This window comes from Corapipo altera, unplaced genomic scaffold (genome assembly GCF_003945725.1).
Source record: "Corapipo altera isolate COAL_440 unplaced genomic scaffold, ASM394572v1 64, whole genome shotgun sequence".
NCBI lineage: Eukaryota > Metazoa > Chordata > Aves > Passeriformes > Pipridae > Corapipo > Corapipo altera.
In genome coordinates, this window is record NW_020884893.1 from 5,815,316 (window position 1) to 5,835,431 (window position 20,116).

At 38.8% G+C, this 20,116-nt stretch overlaps 1 protein-coding gene across 1 annotated transcript in view; it reads left to right on the forward strand.

The window, feature by feature from the left end:
* Positions 1–20,116, forward strand: part of GNAS (GNAS complex locus) — a 140,545-nt gene that overhangs the window by 76,054 nt on the left and 44,375 nt on the right. The window contains exons 3-4 of the mRNA XM_027645789.1: positions 12,514–12,568; positions 12,653–12,772. Of these exons, the coding sequence (XP_027501590.1) occupies positions 12,514–12,568; positions 12,653–12,772 (175 nt within the window). The remainder of the gene's footprint in view (positions 1–12,513; positions 12,569–12,652; positions 12,773–20,116) is intronic.

Sequence of the window (20,116 nt, forward strand, 5' to 3'; positions counted from 1 at the left end):
TATCATATTAAATATAATTATAGAAGTCAGTGTTGATACTTTAAAGGCAGCTATTGCTGATACACATTGAACTCTGGGCCACCAGAGTACGAAAAGATCTGAGTTTGGGCTTGTTACCAGTGTGGTGTAGCCTTTGAGACCCATTGGTTTTGGTGTCGAGTTGCTTTTGGAGAATTTATTTATGCACAATGTTTTTTTATTTGCACTTTTGCCTTATGCTTACTCTTTCCAGTATTGGCTTTGAAATTCAACATGGTTCATGTCTTTTGCATGGAAAGTTGGTTATAAACAATTTTTGTGTTAGTTCTTGGGCTGTTAGGAGAGTAACTTTGCTTGTATAAGTCTGTCAAGGCATCTGAGTGTAAATACATTGGACCTTTACTGAGCATATGAGGAAAGTATGCTAACAGCTAAATTTTAATTTAGTTTTGATGAGTTTAAAGTTTAATTTGGCTGTACTTAGAGACTGCCTTTCTTAAGATCATAATTTATTTAAGTGATTTTTTACTCCTGTTACTTTGGAGGACTAAAACAGAGAAAATGTTTTCAGAACATGAATCTGGCCAAAACCACTGGCAATTGCACAAGTAAGGTGAAATGGAAACTCTTCCTCCTGGAATTTTACAGTTTGAAGAGATGTGTTGTTTGTAACAATAGGAGATTGGAAAATATCAGAAATCAGATTTTAAAACCAGCATCCTTTTGTAGCAGGAGAGTCTGTGCTTCCTTGACTTCTTTGTTTAAGACTAATAATCACAGAATTTTCCTGTGAACTGTGCAGGAGATGTGAACACACGGGTTGTTCCTCCCTTAACAGATATAAACTATACCTTTTTCTTTTATGGTGAGGGCAGCCTTAACTTGATACAAATGACCTTGGCTGTAACTGAGCCAACATTACTGTACCTCAGGGCTTTAGGGCTGGAACATGTTAATCTAGAGGGGAAAGTTTTGTGTTCCCTCAGACGCTGGGGCAGCTTTGGTGCTGCCGTCCCTGTCTGCCCAGGGCTTCACCCGGGGAAGGGAGGGACCTCCTGGAAGAAAAAGCAGATGTTGGTTTAGACCCACAAGCTTTTTAGTGCTGAAACCTTTTTTTAGAACAATGCTGAGACTTGTGCAAGACTTTCCCTGCCGGATTCCGTGTGGTGGGTCTTGTTCAGTGCTCTCAGCAGCGTTGCTTTGTGGTGGCTGGTGTGAGCATTCCCCAGCTACCATGGGCAGTGCAGTCCTTGTCTTGTGCAGCCTGGAGATTCAGCACAGTCTTGTCTCAGTAAAAATGTAGTAGTAACACCAGTGACATGCAACATAATCAGCAATGCAGTGAGGTTACTTGAGACTCTGTATGCAGGAGTTTTGATTTTCTGATAAAAATGTTCTTTTAATGGAATTAGCTCATACCGAATTTTGCTTCTGTTAATTCTCGCTGTCTCATGTCATGATATAATAGCTTCTTACTGCATAGAAATGAGTAAGAAGTTGTGTGCCTGTGGCATTACCAACCCTGATAAAGATGAAGCTGGGTATTGATCTGTGAAGCTTCATGTGAGCTGTAATCAGGAGTGACGGAAGCTGAGGGTTTATTTGTGGTGGATGTTGGTAGACTTGCTCTGTTGAGGATTTAGCAGCTCACTGACACTCATGGCAGAGTAAGAGAAGATCGTTTAACAACGATTGGGACTTTGGAAAAGTATTTCAAACCTATCCTGAATAAAGCAGAAACTGCTTTCAATTCCGGTTTGGAACAGAAGCAACTGTGTCTGTGCTTGAATCTGGAATAACAGCCCTGATTAACCAGTACATTGATGGAAGCAGTGAGGACACGCTGAAGTTCACAAGATAAAACCCATTCCTTATTTTAAAAATGGTAAAAGCATTGGATATGTGAAATAAAGACAACTTGAGCTGAGAGTTGTGTGTTGTGCTGGGGATTCACTCACTGCCGTGTAGGTTTTTTGGAAGCAGAGTCTGTGGTGGGTTTTCTTTGGTTTGTTCTTACCTGATACGATGCTTTGACCTCCTGAGTGTTTTTTGGAGAAAAGCTTACTTCTGTCGTAGTTATTCTGAATGGCCTTTTGGAGACATGGTCCCTTTGCCTCCATTCCCTTATCAACAAGGATAATAAGCTTGTGCTCTCACACAGTTCTGCTGTGATAGATGTGCACAAGTGAAGTACAAGTATTAGAAGTCAAAGATAAACTCATTTGTTATATGAAAATAATTTTAAAATGCTCTATTGAGATAACTTTAAAAGCTTTTCAAGTTAGAAATTGTCAAAATTATTATTAAAACTGTCAACAGCAGTAGCACTACAAAATGTGTTGGTAGACACGCTGGTTTAATAAGCTGAGAATTCTAATGAAAAGTAGAGACTGCAGTGACATAGTTTCAAAGCATTTTCTTTTTAAATTGTATTTGAGGGAATTTTAAGTTCCCTAGTAGTGTACTTCATTTTCTATAAATTCCATCTAATAAGTAGTAGTATATAATTCCCTTGGTGAAGATATCTTAGAAAACACAGTCCACACAGAAGCTCTTTGTTTTTGTGTTCTCTTTGCTGCGTGTTCACCAACAAGTTAAAAAAAATCAAATTAGAAAGAACAAGAAGAAAGGAAAACAAAATAATGGCAAACCCCAAACGTAAACACACATTTGTTCTCAGTCGTATTTGTTGACAAATCAAGGAGTGAAATAACTGTGTTAATGTCAAATTCTGTGGGGAACAGTCAGAGCAAAAGCGTACTGTACCAAATTTTGAGTGATAGCAATTAGGGAAGGAATACATTTTGGTTGAAGGTCTGAGGCAACATTAGAATCAAGACAAGCCTGCAAGTGGTAGCAGACAGACACTGTAACATTACCTTTGATATGGGGGGGTTGTCCCTGGTGCAGGGATCATTTAATTGACTTTGATTTCTTCTCTACTGTTTGTTTTAGAGCAGATATTACTTGATAGCATATTAGAAGCTGTTAAAATTCACTGTACATTTGGGACAGTATGGCTGTCCCAAAATTTTTCTGTGGCTTTTTTCTGACTTATGAGTGCAGGGATAAAACCAGATGATTCTTTGTGTGTTACTGTTTAGTGAGACTCATTTGATCTCCTGACCAACGTCTGTTAAGTATTTTTCAAAGGGTTCAATTCTTTCCTTTCTTAGAAAGCCGTTTTCTAAAACTTGGTAACAATCCTTTGAAGCCATATTCAGATAAAACAAGACCAAGAATGCTCTTGTGAGTGGTTTAGAGATCAAGTTAGTCACCTCTGATTTACAGAGGCTGTCCTGGAGTGGATGTGGGTTGTTTTTTTTTTCTTTTTCACATCCTCAATATTGACTTATTGAAGAATTGTATAAAATACTTCAAATAAATAATATTTTTTCTTAAAAACATTAATTTAAGAGGCATGTGTAGAGCTTTGAGTCTCCAAAATAATTGATGTTAGAGAGGAGTTACTGCACTGTTAAGCCAGTTACAGTTGAACCTGTATTATACTGGTGTCTGTACAGGCAAGAAAGGCTGTAGTACTCATGTTTTCAAACTGCTTCTAGTAGCATCTTATTTAAGAAGTGTCGCTAGTAGCTAAATTCTTGGTCCTTTCTCCATAAGGCTGCTTAACTGATCCCCCTGTTTTGAAGCAAAGTGTAAAAATTCATGAACATCTTGCACATGAGAAGCCTCATCGTGTTTTATCTTCACAGACTGTGGAATAACTTGCACCTCTGTGTTTACATGAGCAGAGCTGGGTTCAATTTATGGTAAATTTTGCTTTCAGAGCGTTTATAACTTAATTGTTCGGTGGGAGAATGCCATATTTTCTTCATGAAACATAGGCCATGCGGCATTCTTAAAGGTTCTGCACATTCTGGCCCCCATCCATCACAGTACTTAAACCATGAGTAGCCCTATTAAAGTTGATAGAATTACTCATGTGCTTAAAATTAAACATGTGCTTAAGTGCTTTGATGGATTAGAGCCAATGTTGTCAGCACCTTGCTTTGTTGTGTGCTGTGTTACACCTGCCTCCCTGTGCTCCAACCTGGGTCTCCAAGGGACAGATTTTGCTCAGATTTGCTCATTCCAATATTTAGTTACTCTGTGTTCTAAAAATGCAGTTTACATACACAATCAAAGTAAATTCATACACGGCCTGGAACTATAAATACCCAACAACTCTTGAAATCTATCAATACTTGACAAATTTCACAAGATTTATTTTTTCTGGGTATTTCAGGGGGAATTTTTACGCCCTGATGAGATGTTCTGTAAGAATTTCTGTGATAAAATTGCACTGAAATTGGATTCCATGAGCACATGCACTTGAATATTGTAATAATTCTCCCAGATTTTATGTTAGCGAACTTAGATTGCACGTAACGTTTTTTGAACAACTAAAGTATATGTCCCCAGTAAGCAAAAAGTAGCTTGTTTTGTAGAATTCACCTTGTTCCTGGTGGGACAGATTTTGTATGAATTTGAACCTTCCCTTTTTTCTGTTTCTGTTGGGCTGGTGTCCTTCTGACATCTGTGTCTTACCTGCCACCGTGTAGGGGTTTGGATTAAAAACCTTGGGTTTTGTCACTATTAGAGACAGGCACTTTCCAGATCACCTGTCTAAAATATCATATGCCAGAAGTGTTTGCGATGATAATGGAGATCATAATCACTAAAAAAAATCAAGGTATTTTCAGGACCAGCCATGTTCCACCTGTCTCATCCCTGCTTTCCCTGCCGCGTTGCATCCTGCTTTGGCCGCTTCGTGTTTGTCCTTACTTGGCGTCCAGTGTTCCAGCCATTTTTATTTTAGGGCTTCTTTCCATTTAATACTGGCACTTAGCCAGCTATGTACTTTTTCAGTTTTAAGTAGCAGTGAGGTCATCAGCCATTATAGGAGCTATTCCTCTCATTCTTGTGCATGAGCCCCTGAAGAGCTCTGGGATGTGATTGCCTTCTTTTCAAAAGCTTCCTACCCAATCCTACCTGAAGGAGTTACTGGAATACAGACACTTACAAAACAGTGTTAGAGCAAATGAAACTCATAGGCCACTCATGAAATCAGTGTTTCAAAGGTTAGACAAAAATGCTTTGAAAGTGAAAACCAAGGTAAGAACAAGGCTCCCTGTAAGACTGCCTGTATTTTAAAGCAAAGGCTCTGCAGAGCCGAGGATGGAGTGACGAACAGTGCATCAAATGGCCCAATTTTAACAGAAGGGGCTGTTAATCCACATGTGCTGCAGTGCCTGGTCAGTGTGTACTCACACAACAGGATATTTTCTGGACATGCAGAGATGGATAGACCCAGTCAGGTAGCTCAGGAGACCCCTGGATCTGCTGTGAGGGATGGATGTACAGGCAGAACATGAAACACTGGAGGGTCCATGCTGAGAGGTGTCACGTGCTGTATTTCAGTGCTGTTGCACAGCTGGACAGAAGTGTTTCAAAAAGGTGGTGGCCGATGGGCATGTTTCCTTTAGTCTGTGTTAATAATGACTACATTCACAATGCTTAAATAAATAAATAAATGGAAAAGTCTCTGTGCTTCCTGACAACAGTTTGATTATCTCAAAGTAGTGAATTGCACCAGGCAAGATGATTCAGCAATTTGACTGGAATCCTCCCGTTCCTGCTGGTTCTGAGAGGTGTCCTCCCAGCCTAGAAAGGAATCAGATTGTCCTCCAAAGACTCTGTAGCCTTGTTAATTATTATATCAAGTATCTGGAGATAATACTAAACTTCTGAGAACATCTTTTATTGTAATATGCTTAATTACCTGTACTTAAAACAAGAAAATGAGAGCAGTGTGTTCCCCTCTGTGTGCATGTCTGGGGAGCTACAGACCAGACTTGCAATGTACAAAGGTGTTTAATTGTACAGTATGAATTAAAGAGCCTTTGTCAGCCTCATACATCACAGAGCTCTTTGTGAACAGTTCTGTTTTCATCCCTTACCTAAACTATTGCTAGTTAATTAGTTGAAGTAAATGGAGCAGGATAAGCAGAGTTATGCTTCTTAATATTGTGTCTGTGATGGTCTCTTTGTGCCACTGACAGGTATAAAGGGACTGTAAACCAGTTAAACTGGTTTTATGTAGGAATTTGTAAAGCTGAAGGGGAGCCTGAAGGTGGCTTAGAGCCAGAGTAGCATCTCTGTGCCACATCCACCTGGGCAGGTGGAATGACCAGGGTTCCATGTGCTGCAGGAGCAGCCCCTGGGACAGACTTCAGGTGCGTGTCCAACCACCCTCCTGGCTCCTGGAACTCCATCAGGAGCAAAGCCTGCCCACAACCAGTCTCTGCATCAGAATGTTTGTAGAGGCTCAATAAAGTTGCCCTTTAACCTTTACACTTGGCCTGTCACAGTGGGCAGAGATAAAATAAAACTAAATATTGAGTTAATTAGATTTATATTCAGGGATGCCTTTTGTAGAGTTTTTGGACAAGTCACCCCTGACCCCTAACACTGCAGTGCAAGTAATGATGGAAAATAACAGAATTTCTGCTTTCAAAGAGATGTGATGTGTTTTTTAGTTGATGCTTCAATAATTTGTATTTCTTGACTTTTAACTTAGAGAATAGTTCTGTTGTTCCATTAATAGAAGGTATCACTTTGTGCTTGTATTTCTTATCACGTTCATCTGTTTATGGCCACATAGTAAGATGTACATATAACTCATGAAGGTAAAGATGGTAATATATTGAAACAAGAAATGGTAAAGCAATTTAGAGTGCTTTTTCCAATATTTAAAAGGGAATTTGTGGAAGCCCTTTATGTATTGTCTATTCTATATATTGCATCACATATTCTATGAGAAAGTGATTATGCTACAGGGGATAATTGAACTAAGTTCTCCCAAATAATTTAGGTCAAAATTAGATCTGTGCAACATTACCAGTTTTTAACTGTGTGTTTAATTCGAAGTATACCATGACAAAATTACTCAGCCTGTTGGGTTTTTCATTTTCCAAAAGGTGTTATTTGTTTAGAGAGAAAGCAAATAGTTTATCCTCATAGCTATTATTTCCTCTCACAGTAAATCATCTTTGGTAGCTGGATGGTACAATCTGGTGATACCCAGAATCTCAGAGAAATAAACCCAAGAATTTGCAAAGTGATGATGGGAGGAGGAAGGTGGTGTTGAAGAAAGAACACGGGTAGGGAGGGGAAACTATGGCTCTGCAGCCAGCAGCAGGAAGGGAACAAAGTATTAATGTGGTTAGAAAATCTCTTCCAGTTCTGCTGCAAGTGAGGACTCAAGTAAATCATATTTCCTGTCGAAAGCTGTACAGAGTTACTGCTGTGGAGCTGCTGCGTGGCAGCTCCTGCCCTGTGGTACTGCAAGGGTTTGTCCTTTTGGGTCTTGAACAGGACAAAATAGAAAATCTCTTTGAAGTTGTCAGAATTACTGAGGTATCTCAGTGGTGTGATAGAAATGGTGTTCAACTTGCAGAAGATACTCAGTGGGTTTTGCTATTGCATTTTAGCAGTTTTGTCTGTAAAATTGGAACTCTGTCATAGGTCTAACATGAATTATTTCAGCTTCACCCTGAATACTCTTAAGCAACTATTTTTCCCCATTTTCAAGTGCCTCTAACTTGGCCTCTGCCCTGTTTGCCGTTCTAGCTGTTATATTTTGAGGTAATTGCATGTTCTGTTAGAAATAACCCAGGCTGCTAAACCAAATTTATCTCTTTGTTGAATTGTGAAGTACTGCGGGATTTTTGTGATGTGGATTGGTAGCAAAACCTTAATTGAATTTCCTTGCTCGTAGTCTTGTGTCTGAAGATTTTGACTGCACAGCTCTGTTTTCTGAGGTGGATTGGCAGGTAGTGCTGTTTGCATTTCTGTTAACTTCCATAAGGTGCAGTAAACAAATTCTAATGCAGATTTCATGGAATATTTATGAAATCCATCAGATGTTTCACTGCATCAAAGACCCCGTATTTAGATGAATAGACATGTTTAAAGCTCGCATGCCTGTGAAGTGCATGACTGCCTGTCAAAGAACCAAATTGTGTTTTAAAACAAAATTGATCTGTTAACTTGTCGTTGGCTTCCATGTGTAATTGTGATGGGCTTTTGAAGGTGAGCAAAAGGGGACAGCCCGTGGCTACTTCCCTGTGCATTCCCATTTGTTGGCAATACCTGAAAACAGGGAGATGCACGTGTGTGCTACACGTTTTCTCCTATAAAAAGCCAGAAGCAACTGAATTGTTTTGTAAGATTTTCATTCTGGCTCTGGCACTTGTGAATTGACTCACTGAACTGCAGTGCTTTGCACGGGGAAGGGAAGTTTTGCACTCCCTGGAGTTGTTGTGTCAGCAGGTTTCAGGAGTGAGGGAAGTTTGACAGTGCTTCAGGAATAAAGGTAATTTCTGTGTGACACTGATCACTGGAGGTGATGGAAGCTGGGCTGTTCACAACCTTGTAAAGAACAATGTGATTACATTTTAAGGTCCCTTATTAAAATAGTCTCTATGTACTTTCCAGAGCTATAGAACTTTCCAACAAGGTGTTTGGTTTCTTAACCAGTCAACAGGGACCAAGAAATTCAAACGTCTTGGCTTTTAGGATAATGGCATTAAGGGGTTATGTCCTGTCATCTCCCTATTTGTCCATCTGTGTCTCCCCCCAATTCTTTAACATGTTTTGTTTTGGCCATTCATTTCAGCACCTTTTTTAAAAATTATTTTTCTACCTGTGAGATGTAGAAGGTTTCAGGGTGAACTGAATCCTCATCCTCTGGAATGTTCTTTTTAAACTTTAAATTTTTTTTCCAATTAATGGTTATTCATATTATCTGGAAAGTAAACCAAAAATGAACATTAAAATTAAATTAGTTTGCTTTCTGATAATCTGTTTGGTAATGTGTTCTTTACATTGGATTTGATAAAGTCTGAGTAAAAATGTTACCTTTTTAAAAGTAAAACTCAGCTACAGGTGGAGGAGTTCTTTACTAAATACTGATTAGGTTGGTTTTCAAGGAATATTTGATTTTCCTGACCTTTTATGTCATTCTAATTTAATGTTACTTGAATTAAAATGTCGTCTTTTTTTTTTTTTGTAGTACCTAAAATAGACTTTATTAGTTTTCCTGAAAGCTATGTGCAGCTTTGCTTTGGCCCATTTAAATATTGAAAACAGCAGGATTTGAGATTTTTCTTCTAATCCTCAACTAATAGAGTTTAATGCTTTGTTTGGCCTACCCTACACAGCCTAAGCAAAAGTTTTAAACAAGATTAAAAGTATGACCTTATTAACCCATGGCATCTAAAGATACAGAATAGGCCTGCAGAGACATCAGTCTTTAGTTAACCAGGATAGCACAGTGCCATTCCTGGCCTACTTGGGATCTTCCAGAGGAAAACTTTTTGGGAGCCCAGCTTTTTTTCTTTTGTGGTTTTGTGCCAGCACCTGGAAATAAGAAATTTAAAAAGCGAGAGTATGTTTCTAAGTTGAATATTGTGTCTTTTCTGGGGAAATTTGAGGTGCAACCTGGCTGGGATTTCTGAAGAAAAAACCCCAATTCTGGGAAGGCAAAGGGTTGTAGCTTTTGTGTGCTGCATCTCATCAGTCCCTGAGTAAAAGGAATGTCACCTTATTTTTATTTTTTTTCTTGGTGAGAAGTTACAGTTGTATTTAAACTACTCTTGGATGGGTGATTGATGAACATGTTGAGTTCCAGAAGAATAAAGTGTCTCATTGTCATGGAAAGTTTATGCCTAGTAAACATTACAAAACACAAAACGCAGTGATACATTCACTGCTGTGTAATAAGAGTCCTTGTTTACTGGGCAGGCTATAGGGCCATGGCAACAACACCAGAAATAGGAACTCTGAGTATCCTTGTTGTAAAGATGATGATGGTTATCGAGCAGTTTGTTAATTGCTGGAGTTTAATGTTTCTCCATATTCATTATCACCTCGCAGTGCTGTTTAGTAGCATGAGGATCAGCTGAGAGGTGTAAATGTGGAAGTTTGACTGAAACCTGTGATAAAAATAATGTGGTTTGTTGTAGAGTCAGGTAAATGTGCACCTCTCTGAGGCTTTGAGACAGTTAATCCCAAGTGTTCCAGGGGAGAGAGAATAGCTACAATTTGCTTTATAACAAAAACAAAACAACTTCCTAAACTTCTGTCTTTCTGATGATGTTCCAAACTGAAGCAAAATGACTGATAATTCTTTAAAAATACTGATGTCTTACTTGGCTTTCAGCGTATCAGTTGCCCTTTTGATCTCAACAGGGCACAATCCAGATACATGTTCATTAAGTTGAAGATCCAGCTGAAAATCGGAGGCAAAATAAAGCCAGACAAATTGCTTACACTCTCATTGATAAACATTTCCTGCTTTCATGCCATTATTTACATATTTTTATTAATGAAACATGTTTTTTAAAAACAGAAAGCAGATGATGGGTTTGCAACCGTACGTGTACCAACTGAAAAATACAGGATTTCTGCACCTACCCTGAGTCTTGGTTGTGGAATGGAGAGTTTCTTAAGGCCTGGAAAGCGTGGAAGATAGGAAGGAAGAGGGTGAAAAGCCCTCAGTTTTTCCTCTCTTTTCCTGTGTTATTTATTTTCCTTAATTTGGTGCTTTTGGCCTTTCTTGGGTCGCTGCCTTGTTCTCATCAGTGGTGCCAAATGCACAGAGCAAAAAACTGGTGGTCTTCAGGAATAAGGTGGTCTGTAGGTAGGTGAAAGAGTCAAAGGAAACCCAAGAATTTTCATCTGACTATCGATAATTTCATTTTCTCGCCGCATCAAGCTCCCCTGACCTTCCCCACCCTGCCCCAAACCGCGGAGGGTCCGTGGCCAGCGGTGAGCAGCTGATGTTTGGGGATAATCCTGTTTCTGTTGGTAGAGTTCTGCTGCTGATTCAGACCCGTTCTCTCCACAGCCAAGTCATCCTGAACACGATGATTTGATGCTGCTGTTTGCTTTCCATGTGTAAGAGCAGCACTGGCATTGCAATCATTCTGTCACAACTGGGGAATGTAGAATCAGATCCTCCACGCCTGTGCCTAAAAGGCAGCGGAACGTGCGGCTGCCACGGGGGGGTTTCCTCGACCCTGTCTTCTTTTTAAAGAAGTTGCATTAATTTTTCATTTGATGACCAGAATTCCCACCACTCTTGGATGTCTGTGTCTGCCTTGTTATTTAAGCAGTACTTCTTTTTATTTTTTTTTTCTTCTGTTCTTCTGCATTCCTGGTCGGTGAATGTGCTTTCAGTTTCGTTTTGGTTGTTGGTTGTGAATAATTATAGGAAGGAAAAAGTGACAAAAAGCATTTGCAATGTGTTTGCTGAATAAACTCAGTAAAGTGAGATATTCAAGCTGTGGTCTTTAAGCCGAAAGTGTGGGTTACTACCTTTAAAAGGGTGAAAAAAGGAAAAGTGCTGTTGGTAGTTCAAAGTTTCTGGGATACTGAACTGGAAAATCTTAGTTTTCAAAAGGATAAAAAAAAAATTAAAAGTTGGTGTAAATATTCAGATAATCAAAGTGTTCTATAAAAGCAGTTTAATGAAGATTAAAAGGTCACTGAGACAATTCAGCTGGATTATTTTATTAATGACATGGCTAACTTTGTATACCTCAAACTAATAATTTTATGCTGTTTACAGCAAGAAATTAATAATGTAAAATTTTTGTCGTAGTGCCTTGCAATTAAATTACAGTTTACAGACTCAATACTAGTAATGCTTTGAGGGTGCTGATTCCTGGTTCTACCAGATGTTGGATCATGCATTTCACTGGACTGCACTATACAGCATTGAAAGTAACTGTTGTCAGATTTGACACTAAAGCCAATAAAAATGCAGCATAGCACTGGTTTGCACTCTTGCTTCAGCCTGTTAGGCTTGTTAATTTGACTGCAGTGAATCCCAAATGATAGTGCTTGTTCCAAGTGGTGTTCTAGCCTATTCCTCTCCTTGTAGTCAAGAGGTAATTGTAGATACTTGGATTAACCCTTTACTATTTATTTTATGTTTTGTGTCCAAACTGTTGGTTTCAATGTCTCTGTCAGGTTGAGCTCTCTGCTCTCTCCTGTTCTGCTGTGGCACCATTTTGTGCTTTAATGCTTTAATTTTTTTGTACTTTGAGGTTCTTTGGTCTCCTTTCATTTGTTTCTAATTTTAATAACTTACACCTTTTTTTTCTTTCTGTTTGTTTCCACTTTATACATTTCTAAAGAACTTTCATTCCTGTCTAGTGTTTGCATTCAAGTGAATCAAAATCTGTTTGATTTTGCAGAATGTCTTAGTCCCACTCTAAGGCTGCAATAAATTTTTATTTAAGCATAATTAGATGCTGATTTTTGGATGCAAATAGATGTTACTGTTTCAGTAGAGAAGTTTTGAGATATTTAATCAAGTCTCTATAAAAGTCTTCAGTGACTGAAAGCACTTCAGTCAATAGGGACAATAAAGTTTTGATATTTTTCAAGTTCATGTTTGGTTTTAAAAAGATATTCTGCTTTTGTGGCTTCTGAATTTAATAATGTATCTTTTTATTACAGGGAGAAGAAAATGAAAATCCAGGATATTAAAAACAATATTAAAGAAGCTATAGAGGTAAGCTTAGGAGCCATTGTTTTTACTTATTCAAAATGGCTGTTTAGACACTCTCTGCAGTATTTTACTTTTTTGTCTTTGCAGACAATAGTGACAGCAATGGGCAATTTGGCCCCTCCAGTGGAACTAGCCAACCCAGAGAACCAGTTTCGAATCGACTACATCTTAAATTTAGCCAACCAGATAGACTTTGATTTCCCACCGGTGAGTAACCCCTGGCTGCAGCCAGGCCTTTCTGCACAGGCTTGTATTTCACTGCACTGGAGTAAATATTTCCCCAAAACAGTGGGCTGCTCTTTGAGAATTACTGAAGGACGTGCCTTTGGTCAATGCTAATCAAGTAAGTGTCTGATGACACGACCAGAATGTTCAGCTGATCCTTTAGGAATGCAGAAACCCTTGTCTGCTTTTCTGCTTTTTGTACTCTGTGAAATTATCAGCTACAGGTGGACACGGATGGACAGTGCTGTGTGTAGAGTTTGGATATTGTTGGGAATTGCCTTGCCCAGAAGGAGTGAAGATGCACTCAGCACTCTGTTGATGATTAGCTGGTGTTCAGTGATACTGAATCTCTCCCTTTTGGAAGAACAGTGGAGTTTTCTTGCTGATTCAGACTCTGTGTCAGCCAGACTTTCTACAGAGGCTCCACGCACACGTCCTTGCCTCAGCCCTCCCAGTCTGGTTAATCATTCAAGGTGCCAGCAGACCCAGAGTAAATGCACAAAGGATAATTATTTAGTTGATGATATAACTTTGTGCCCACTCACAGTGATTAATTTCTCCTGTATCTCAAGCAGGCTAAGTAGCAGAAGCCCATGGAAATACAGTTTGCAAACACTGAACTCTTCAACACCGAGAAGATATTTTTATTAATTACCATGAAGTACCTTATACTTGCAGCAGTACAGCAGTGTTTCAAAGCTGGTATTTCTCTCTCTGTGCAGTGTTCCAGGGGGCTGAGGGGAGGATTTATGGTGATGTATCAAAATCATGATTCATTTACACCAGAATTTTTTGTCCATCTAGGACTGAGCAGATGCTTGAAATGAAAGTGCAAGTGCAAATAACAGTGAGATGTGGGATAGTTTGCACCACAGCAAGGTTTTGTAACTCTTGATTTGTAAACATTATTGAACAAACTACTCTGTCAAACCAGTGACAGTTACCTTTTCCACCTGTTGCCACTTCTAGGAGTTTCTCTGCTTTGGTCAGCCTTTATCAAAAGGAAAAAACCAAACAACCAGAAACATACTTTGCATACAAGGCAGAAGTCATATGGTGTTAGCAACTGATTGGAAATACTGTAATCTTCAAATCCAGTAATTTTCAAAGTTCAACAAGTACAGACAGGTTGATGGAGGGAGAGATGTATAGTTCTTCTCTAGCACATAAAATGTAGTAATTGTCATTTTGTCTTAAAGCATCTTAGATAAATTGGATATTTTGAGATTTTTAGTGTGACACCTCTTTAATGTAAACATTTGTCAGTGTTATCCATGGGAATACTTGGCCCCTCCATGGATGATCTCCACTACTAAGGGCACCAAAAACCCTCATGCTTTGAATATAGTTTTAGGAGAATACTGGAGAGAGAAGACAGTGGTTCCTTACAACACCCTATGTGCTCCTGAACTGGCTGGGTGCCCACAGCTCTCCTGCTGCCATTGTTTGTGATAGTTCAGGTTGTGAGCTGTAACAATGCTGTAACAAGTTCCCGTGACCTGCCTCGTACTGAAATACTTGATTTTCCTTGTCTCTTCTGTCTTGGGGTTTTTTTTTCTTCCATTCAGTTGGAGTGCAGTGGGGTTTTTTAAATTTTTCTTTTCTCTGAAAGCAAGGGGTAACTGTGTAGGGGTAAGTGAACAAGCCAAATACGTATGTGTTACCTTTACTGGTTTTTATATAAAAATTAGTGTTCACTATGTATTACATCTGGTAGGATACATGACAGGAAACCCTTGCTGTCTGAAGCAGTAGAAACATACTTAAAAGGTGCATAAGTAATTTCAAGTTCAGTGAAGAGTCTTTGTGTTGAATGACACACGACTTCAGGAATAACAGTGCTCCCATAAAACTAGTTTTTCTTCTCTGAGCAAAGGTATTGTCTTAAATTTTTAAGCCCTGAGTCTACAGAGCTTTAGGCGTGTGCATAACTTTGACTAGTGGCTTCCTTCTTGGACATGATTAACTATTTCATATGTAAATGTTTGTAGGGTTGAGGTTTTAAACTGGATGTGCATTAGCCACAAATGTTGAAGGACTACTGGTGGCTCTCTCTGCCCTGGGTGATTACATAAGTGAATATGTCTCTGATTTCTGAACTTGAATGTAGGTTATAGTCCTTTGGTACATGAAAAAACTGAACCTGCATTTTAATTGCATGATTTAAATCAAGTTAAGGTCTGGAGTGTCCCTAGATGCCAGTGTGTAGTGTCAGAAATCACAGTCCTTGGGTACATCTGTAGAAATAATTTTGATTTTGTTACAGATTAATTAAAAGTATTTTGAAGAAAAATAAGTTTCTGTAAGTGGAAAGAATAGCCTTGTGGGTAGTTATTCTTTATATCTAAGGAAATCTTGATTATCTACTTCCTCCTCGAGTACAGCGGGAGAAGAATTTCATAAAGTGGCAGGTGAACTTTTCCTGTCTAGAGTATGGATGTAGGAGGAGGGAGGGCAATTTTTAGCAATGTTAGTCCTGTGTGATGCTGACTGTTTTGGGTTTTAGAACTTGCTTTCTGCCTCCTCCATTTTCTTCATGGGGAATCCTATTTCAGCTGTTTTGAGGGCATACTTTCCTCAGTATTGTGTTTGATACTGCTCCTCTCTGCTGTGGGAAGAACAGGAAGGTAGGGAGAAAGAACATTTATTACCAAGGGGGTATTCTTTGAGGACTGCAAGTACTTAGCACCATACTCTTCTAAATACAGGGCTGCTTTGCTTCCCTTTAAATACCCTTTTCCTAAACATGAATTTGCCAAGCTCTCCAGAAGGCAGTGCACAGATGTACAGGGATCAGCACCAGGATCGTGGAGTTTCTTCTCCAGCTACAGGAGATCTTCTTTAGAACATGAGGCCTACTTCTGTACATACTGGAGTAGTTAAAATGAAGTTTAGAATACACCCCAGAATTCGTGTTTATAATTCCCTGTTGCACAGGTGGAGGTAGAATTCAGATATCCAACCAAGGGTCAGTGTGGTGTGAAAGGCAGCAGAAAGTAAAGAAAAATGTGGGAGCTTTACAGCGAGATGCCAATACAGGGATCTGCCTCCCCGTGTAATCTAGGATTCAAAGATCAACTTTTGTATTCTGATATTCTAATTCTTTTCTTAGTCTGTATCTCCATCTGTTTGCTTTTGCAGTTTTTGACTTACAGGAAATGTGTGTCGTTTGTGTAGACCATATTGTTCTAAATGAAAAAAACCCTAAAAAACAACAGCTTGAGTTAAAAATAATGGTACAGAGCAATGCTAGGTTAAACATTCCCTTCAAAGCTGGAAATGGAGTATGTTGGAGATCTATTAATTCAGCACACTTGGTATTAAGAAGTTAGATTTCTTGAATACAAGTAGTAGCATATGGGGAAAGGAAAAGGGTAGTACTGACTGAAAAGAATCCTGTCCACATAATCATGCTGGTGTTTTAAAATATTGCAGTATTTAGTAAGTAAATGTGTAGTTAAAGCTTCCAAATGGCATTTCCATCACTGTTGTCCTTTGATGCATTTAGCTCAACACAGTTTTATGTGCGTGTTTTCAGTGTCAAAAATCAACCTCAGAAGTAGTTTCAGTAATTAAGGCTAGCTGTATATCTGTCTCAAATGTCGGGTGATGTTGGGTTAGCTGGGTAATAAAGGTGATATTTTTATTCCTCTTCTGCATACCAGACAGTGGTTAGGATATTTTCTTCATCCCCAGTACCAACTAAAATAGTGGCCTTTTTCTCATCACTTTCTTTTGCTCTTACTTTTAGAAAAGGAAGGGAAATTTCTTTTAGAAGAGGGAGGGAAATGTTATCATTATTTCAACATTTCACACTCCATGATCAACCAAATTGAACCAAGCTACAAAATAAAACCTCTTTATTTTGGGTCATAGTCCCTTTATAATTCTCAGGTTTTAATGAAGTATTAAAAATAGCAGGGCAGGATTTATGACTGCCTATTTTTAATTGGTCTGGACTCAAACGAGGAAGATGTCTCTTGAAAATACTGTTATAAATTCAGCAAGATGGTATTCAAAAAGTAGTAGAATCAGAATATTAGCTGTTGAAAGGCAGAATAACAGGGCAATGACTCCAGCCTATATCAAGGCTGTTTAGAAGAGATGTGATCATTTTTAGGGTGTTGATGAAATTGTCTGCAGGTCTCTTGGTCCCCATCTATTTTTTACTACACTGCTCCATTGTAGTTATTTTGAATCTCCCACTACCACTGCTGCTGAATAGTTTTATTCTGGTTTCTGAGTGGTGTCCTTGAGGCCAGGCTTTACCACATGCTGGCTTCAGCCTCAAAGCCCAGCTTAGCATCCCATGTGCCCACAGCCATCCCTTCCCTCTCCTCCACACCATGATGTGCCACCCACGCTTGGCCAAAAAAACCTCCGGTGGGTCGCCGGTGTAAATCAGACCATTGAACCAGTGCGGGTTAAAAATAACCCTGGTAACCCTTACTCCTTCACTCTTCTATTTTGGGGAGATTATTTTTAACAGTGATCAGTTTTGAGGGCAGATTTACAACCTGGCCCATGGGCAGTGTGGTACAAAGGGGGCGGTGCACGGGGTGTGATGCATTAACGTGCAGCGGGGTCAGAGGGTGGGGTTGGAGTCCTTAAATGATTTTGCCACCAAAATCTTCAAGAAGGTGACAAGATAATACAGTCTCAGTAAGAAAAGATGAGAACTGGGATCTCTTTGCTGCCAAAAGTGTTCCTTAATCATGTGGGGAATGGAACAAAATTATCTGTCCCTCCAGATAATCACCCTGATGTGTATAATGATAGATATATTATTATTCCTCTCTAAATACATCATGGAAGAAGAAGAAGAGAGCTGTTCTGGTTTGACAGCATCACTGGCTTTATGATGCAATGACAAACATACTCACTGCGGTGGAGGACATTTCCCATGGGGATATCTCAAATGTCACAGATTTTAGGGTCTGGAAGTAGGCAAAATATTTTCTTCAGTGAATACACACATGGGAAGCTGGGAAAGGTGGGAGACAGAGCTTGGTTTCTTGGGTCTGGATAATATTGTATGCAATTTGGATAGTTACCACAGAAAAAATACTGGGGCTCCAGCGTTTTCTTGTCCAGATTCTCTTTATGATTTTGAGCAAGACACCTCAATGTCCTCTATACTTTTTGGTTTTAGTGCCCTCTGTATCTTGTTACCTGTAAAAGAGTGATAAATATGTATCTTCAAGTTGCATCTTGAGGTGCAAAACTGGTAGAAAATACAGATACGTAAAGTATTTTTACCTTGAGGATGTTAATGGTGTTAACAGAAAGGAATGGGAAGTCTTACACACAGTATCAGTGATGTGGTGCTACATCCTCTGAAATAATCCTTGCTTACTCTTTTTTAAATCTCTATTATCTCATCTACAGAGCATCTCCTCCTTAATGGGCTTCCAGATAATCCAATTGAGTTTACCTGGTCAGAGTTTAACAGGACTTATGTAAAGCTGGTTCTCCTGTGCTTTAATAGCAGAAATAAATTCTTGAATACAGTTTAATTAAAGAGTTCTTTTGAAGCCTTCTTTTAGTATAGAGTCTGTGAGGCAACCACTTGGTTTCATTTCTGTTTCTCATAATTAAAACATGTATAACTACTAATGATTTGCAAATGAATCTCCTGAAATCTCTGATTGTTGTCCACATGGATAGATGCCTGATATGACTGTTTTATTCTTGATATATGACTGTCAATATCTAGCAAATTTGTACATTGCTAACCTATTTATTGGCAGTGATTTTTTTGTTTGTTTTTTTATTATTTCTGCCCTTTGAATTCTGCAGTGCTTTCACTGAGGTTGTCACATAGTTCTGTTGAAATTCCACAAAAAATTTCCTTAAATTGGAGAATGTGCAGTCCAGGACTTTAGACAATGTGCATTATCTGCATATCTTTTCTGTAGTGCAGCTGCTTTTATAGTACTAAAACCTCACCCTATATTTTGCTTTATTAATAATTTATTTGATTAGCATTTGAAGTAGATGCTAATGCTTTATTCTGAACTTGTACTTTTATCCAGTAAAGTCCCACTATACCATATCATATTTATAGGTTCAGAAGTTTGTGCTTAAAAATTCATTTGAAGAAATCGTGACTTGATTTCTCTTGATGCATCTTCTTTGTTTTCCTCAGAGCAGTCTTAAAGAACAAGAACAGATTAATTCAATTTATGTTGAAATAGAAGAGCTGTCAGCTGAATTAAACAGGAAATAGGCCTAATTTAATATAGAAATTCTTAAGCATTTTCTGGTTTTAATCACAGTAAGAGACTATCACAAAATATTGGTGTATGCATAGATGAAATAAAATTATACCTGTGAGCCTCCCTGGTACTGCAATGGCTTGAGAAGAGTTTCTGTAGGGGCTTTATGAAGACTGAGCAACATGTAAATGTGCTAATTGCCTTGTAAACATGGGTTTGGGGCACACAACAAAAATTGCCCTTGGTCTTTTTGTACAAAGACTTGGAAATGTGATGGTAAACCTGCTTCTGAAAGCGTAATGACTTTGGCTTTTTAATTTATGTCATGTTAAATGAGTAAAGGTTGAACTTGAATGAGCATGGAAGTAGCTAAAAAGAAAAAAGTGAAAATTATTGTGATCTGTTTTACATTTTGATTCTGTGGAGTAGTCTTTGCTCTTTTTACATGTGCTAAATGTAAAGTTGTTTTTCAGTTTTACAGTACCAAATACAAACTGTTGTAGTGTGGCTATGTTGTGCAAAGTTACCTTTTCCCATGCAGCCATCTGTGACTTCCCAACAGGGAGACTTTTACATGGAACAGTGCAACAGGGAATGTACCTCCTTAGTTTATGAAGTTATGACAGAATTTAAGGGACATGTCAGGTCCCAAATCCTGAGGGAAATCCATGAGCACAGGCTCCAGACTGGGAGGGAAGCTGGTGAGAGCTTGTGTGGGATTGAAGGTGTGTGAATGGGCAGGTCTTTGCTTCTGTATTTGTTCTGTGTGTGACTCCAAGGTCTGATCCTGCCACAGCCCTGCTGGACCTGTAGCTGACCTTGGTCAGGGTTTTCAACTTGTCTTTGGAGAGTACATGACATTTCTTCAGTGTTCCAGTAAAATTTAAGACTTTTTTTTAACCTCCCAGGAAGCCCCAACAAATAAACAGAACTTTCAGTTAATCTCTGAAGTATATGTGTTAGATTTTTTTAATGTAAATTGTATTATGAGTCTACAAATACTTTTACGAACACAGTGTCTGCTTCTTCAGAAAGGTTGTAAGATGGTTAGCGAGCTGTCCTTAGGATTTGTCTGAATTGAAAATGAGGAGAAGTATTTTATCTTACA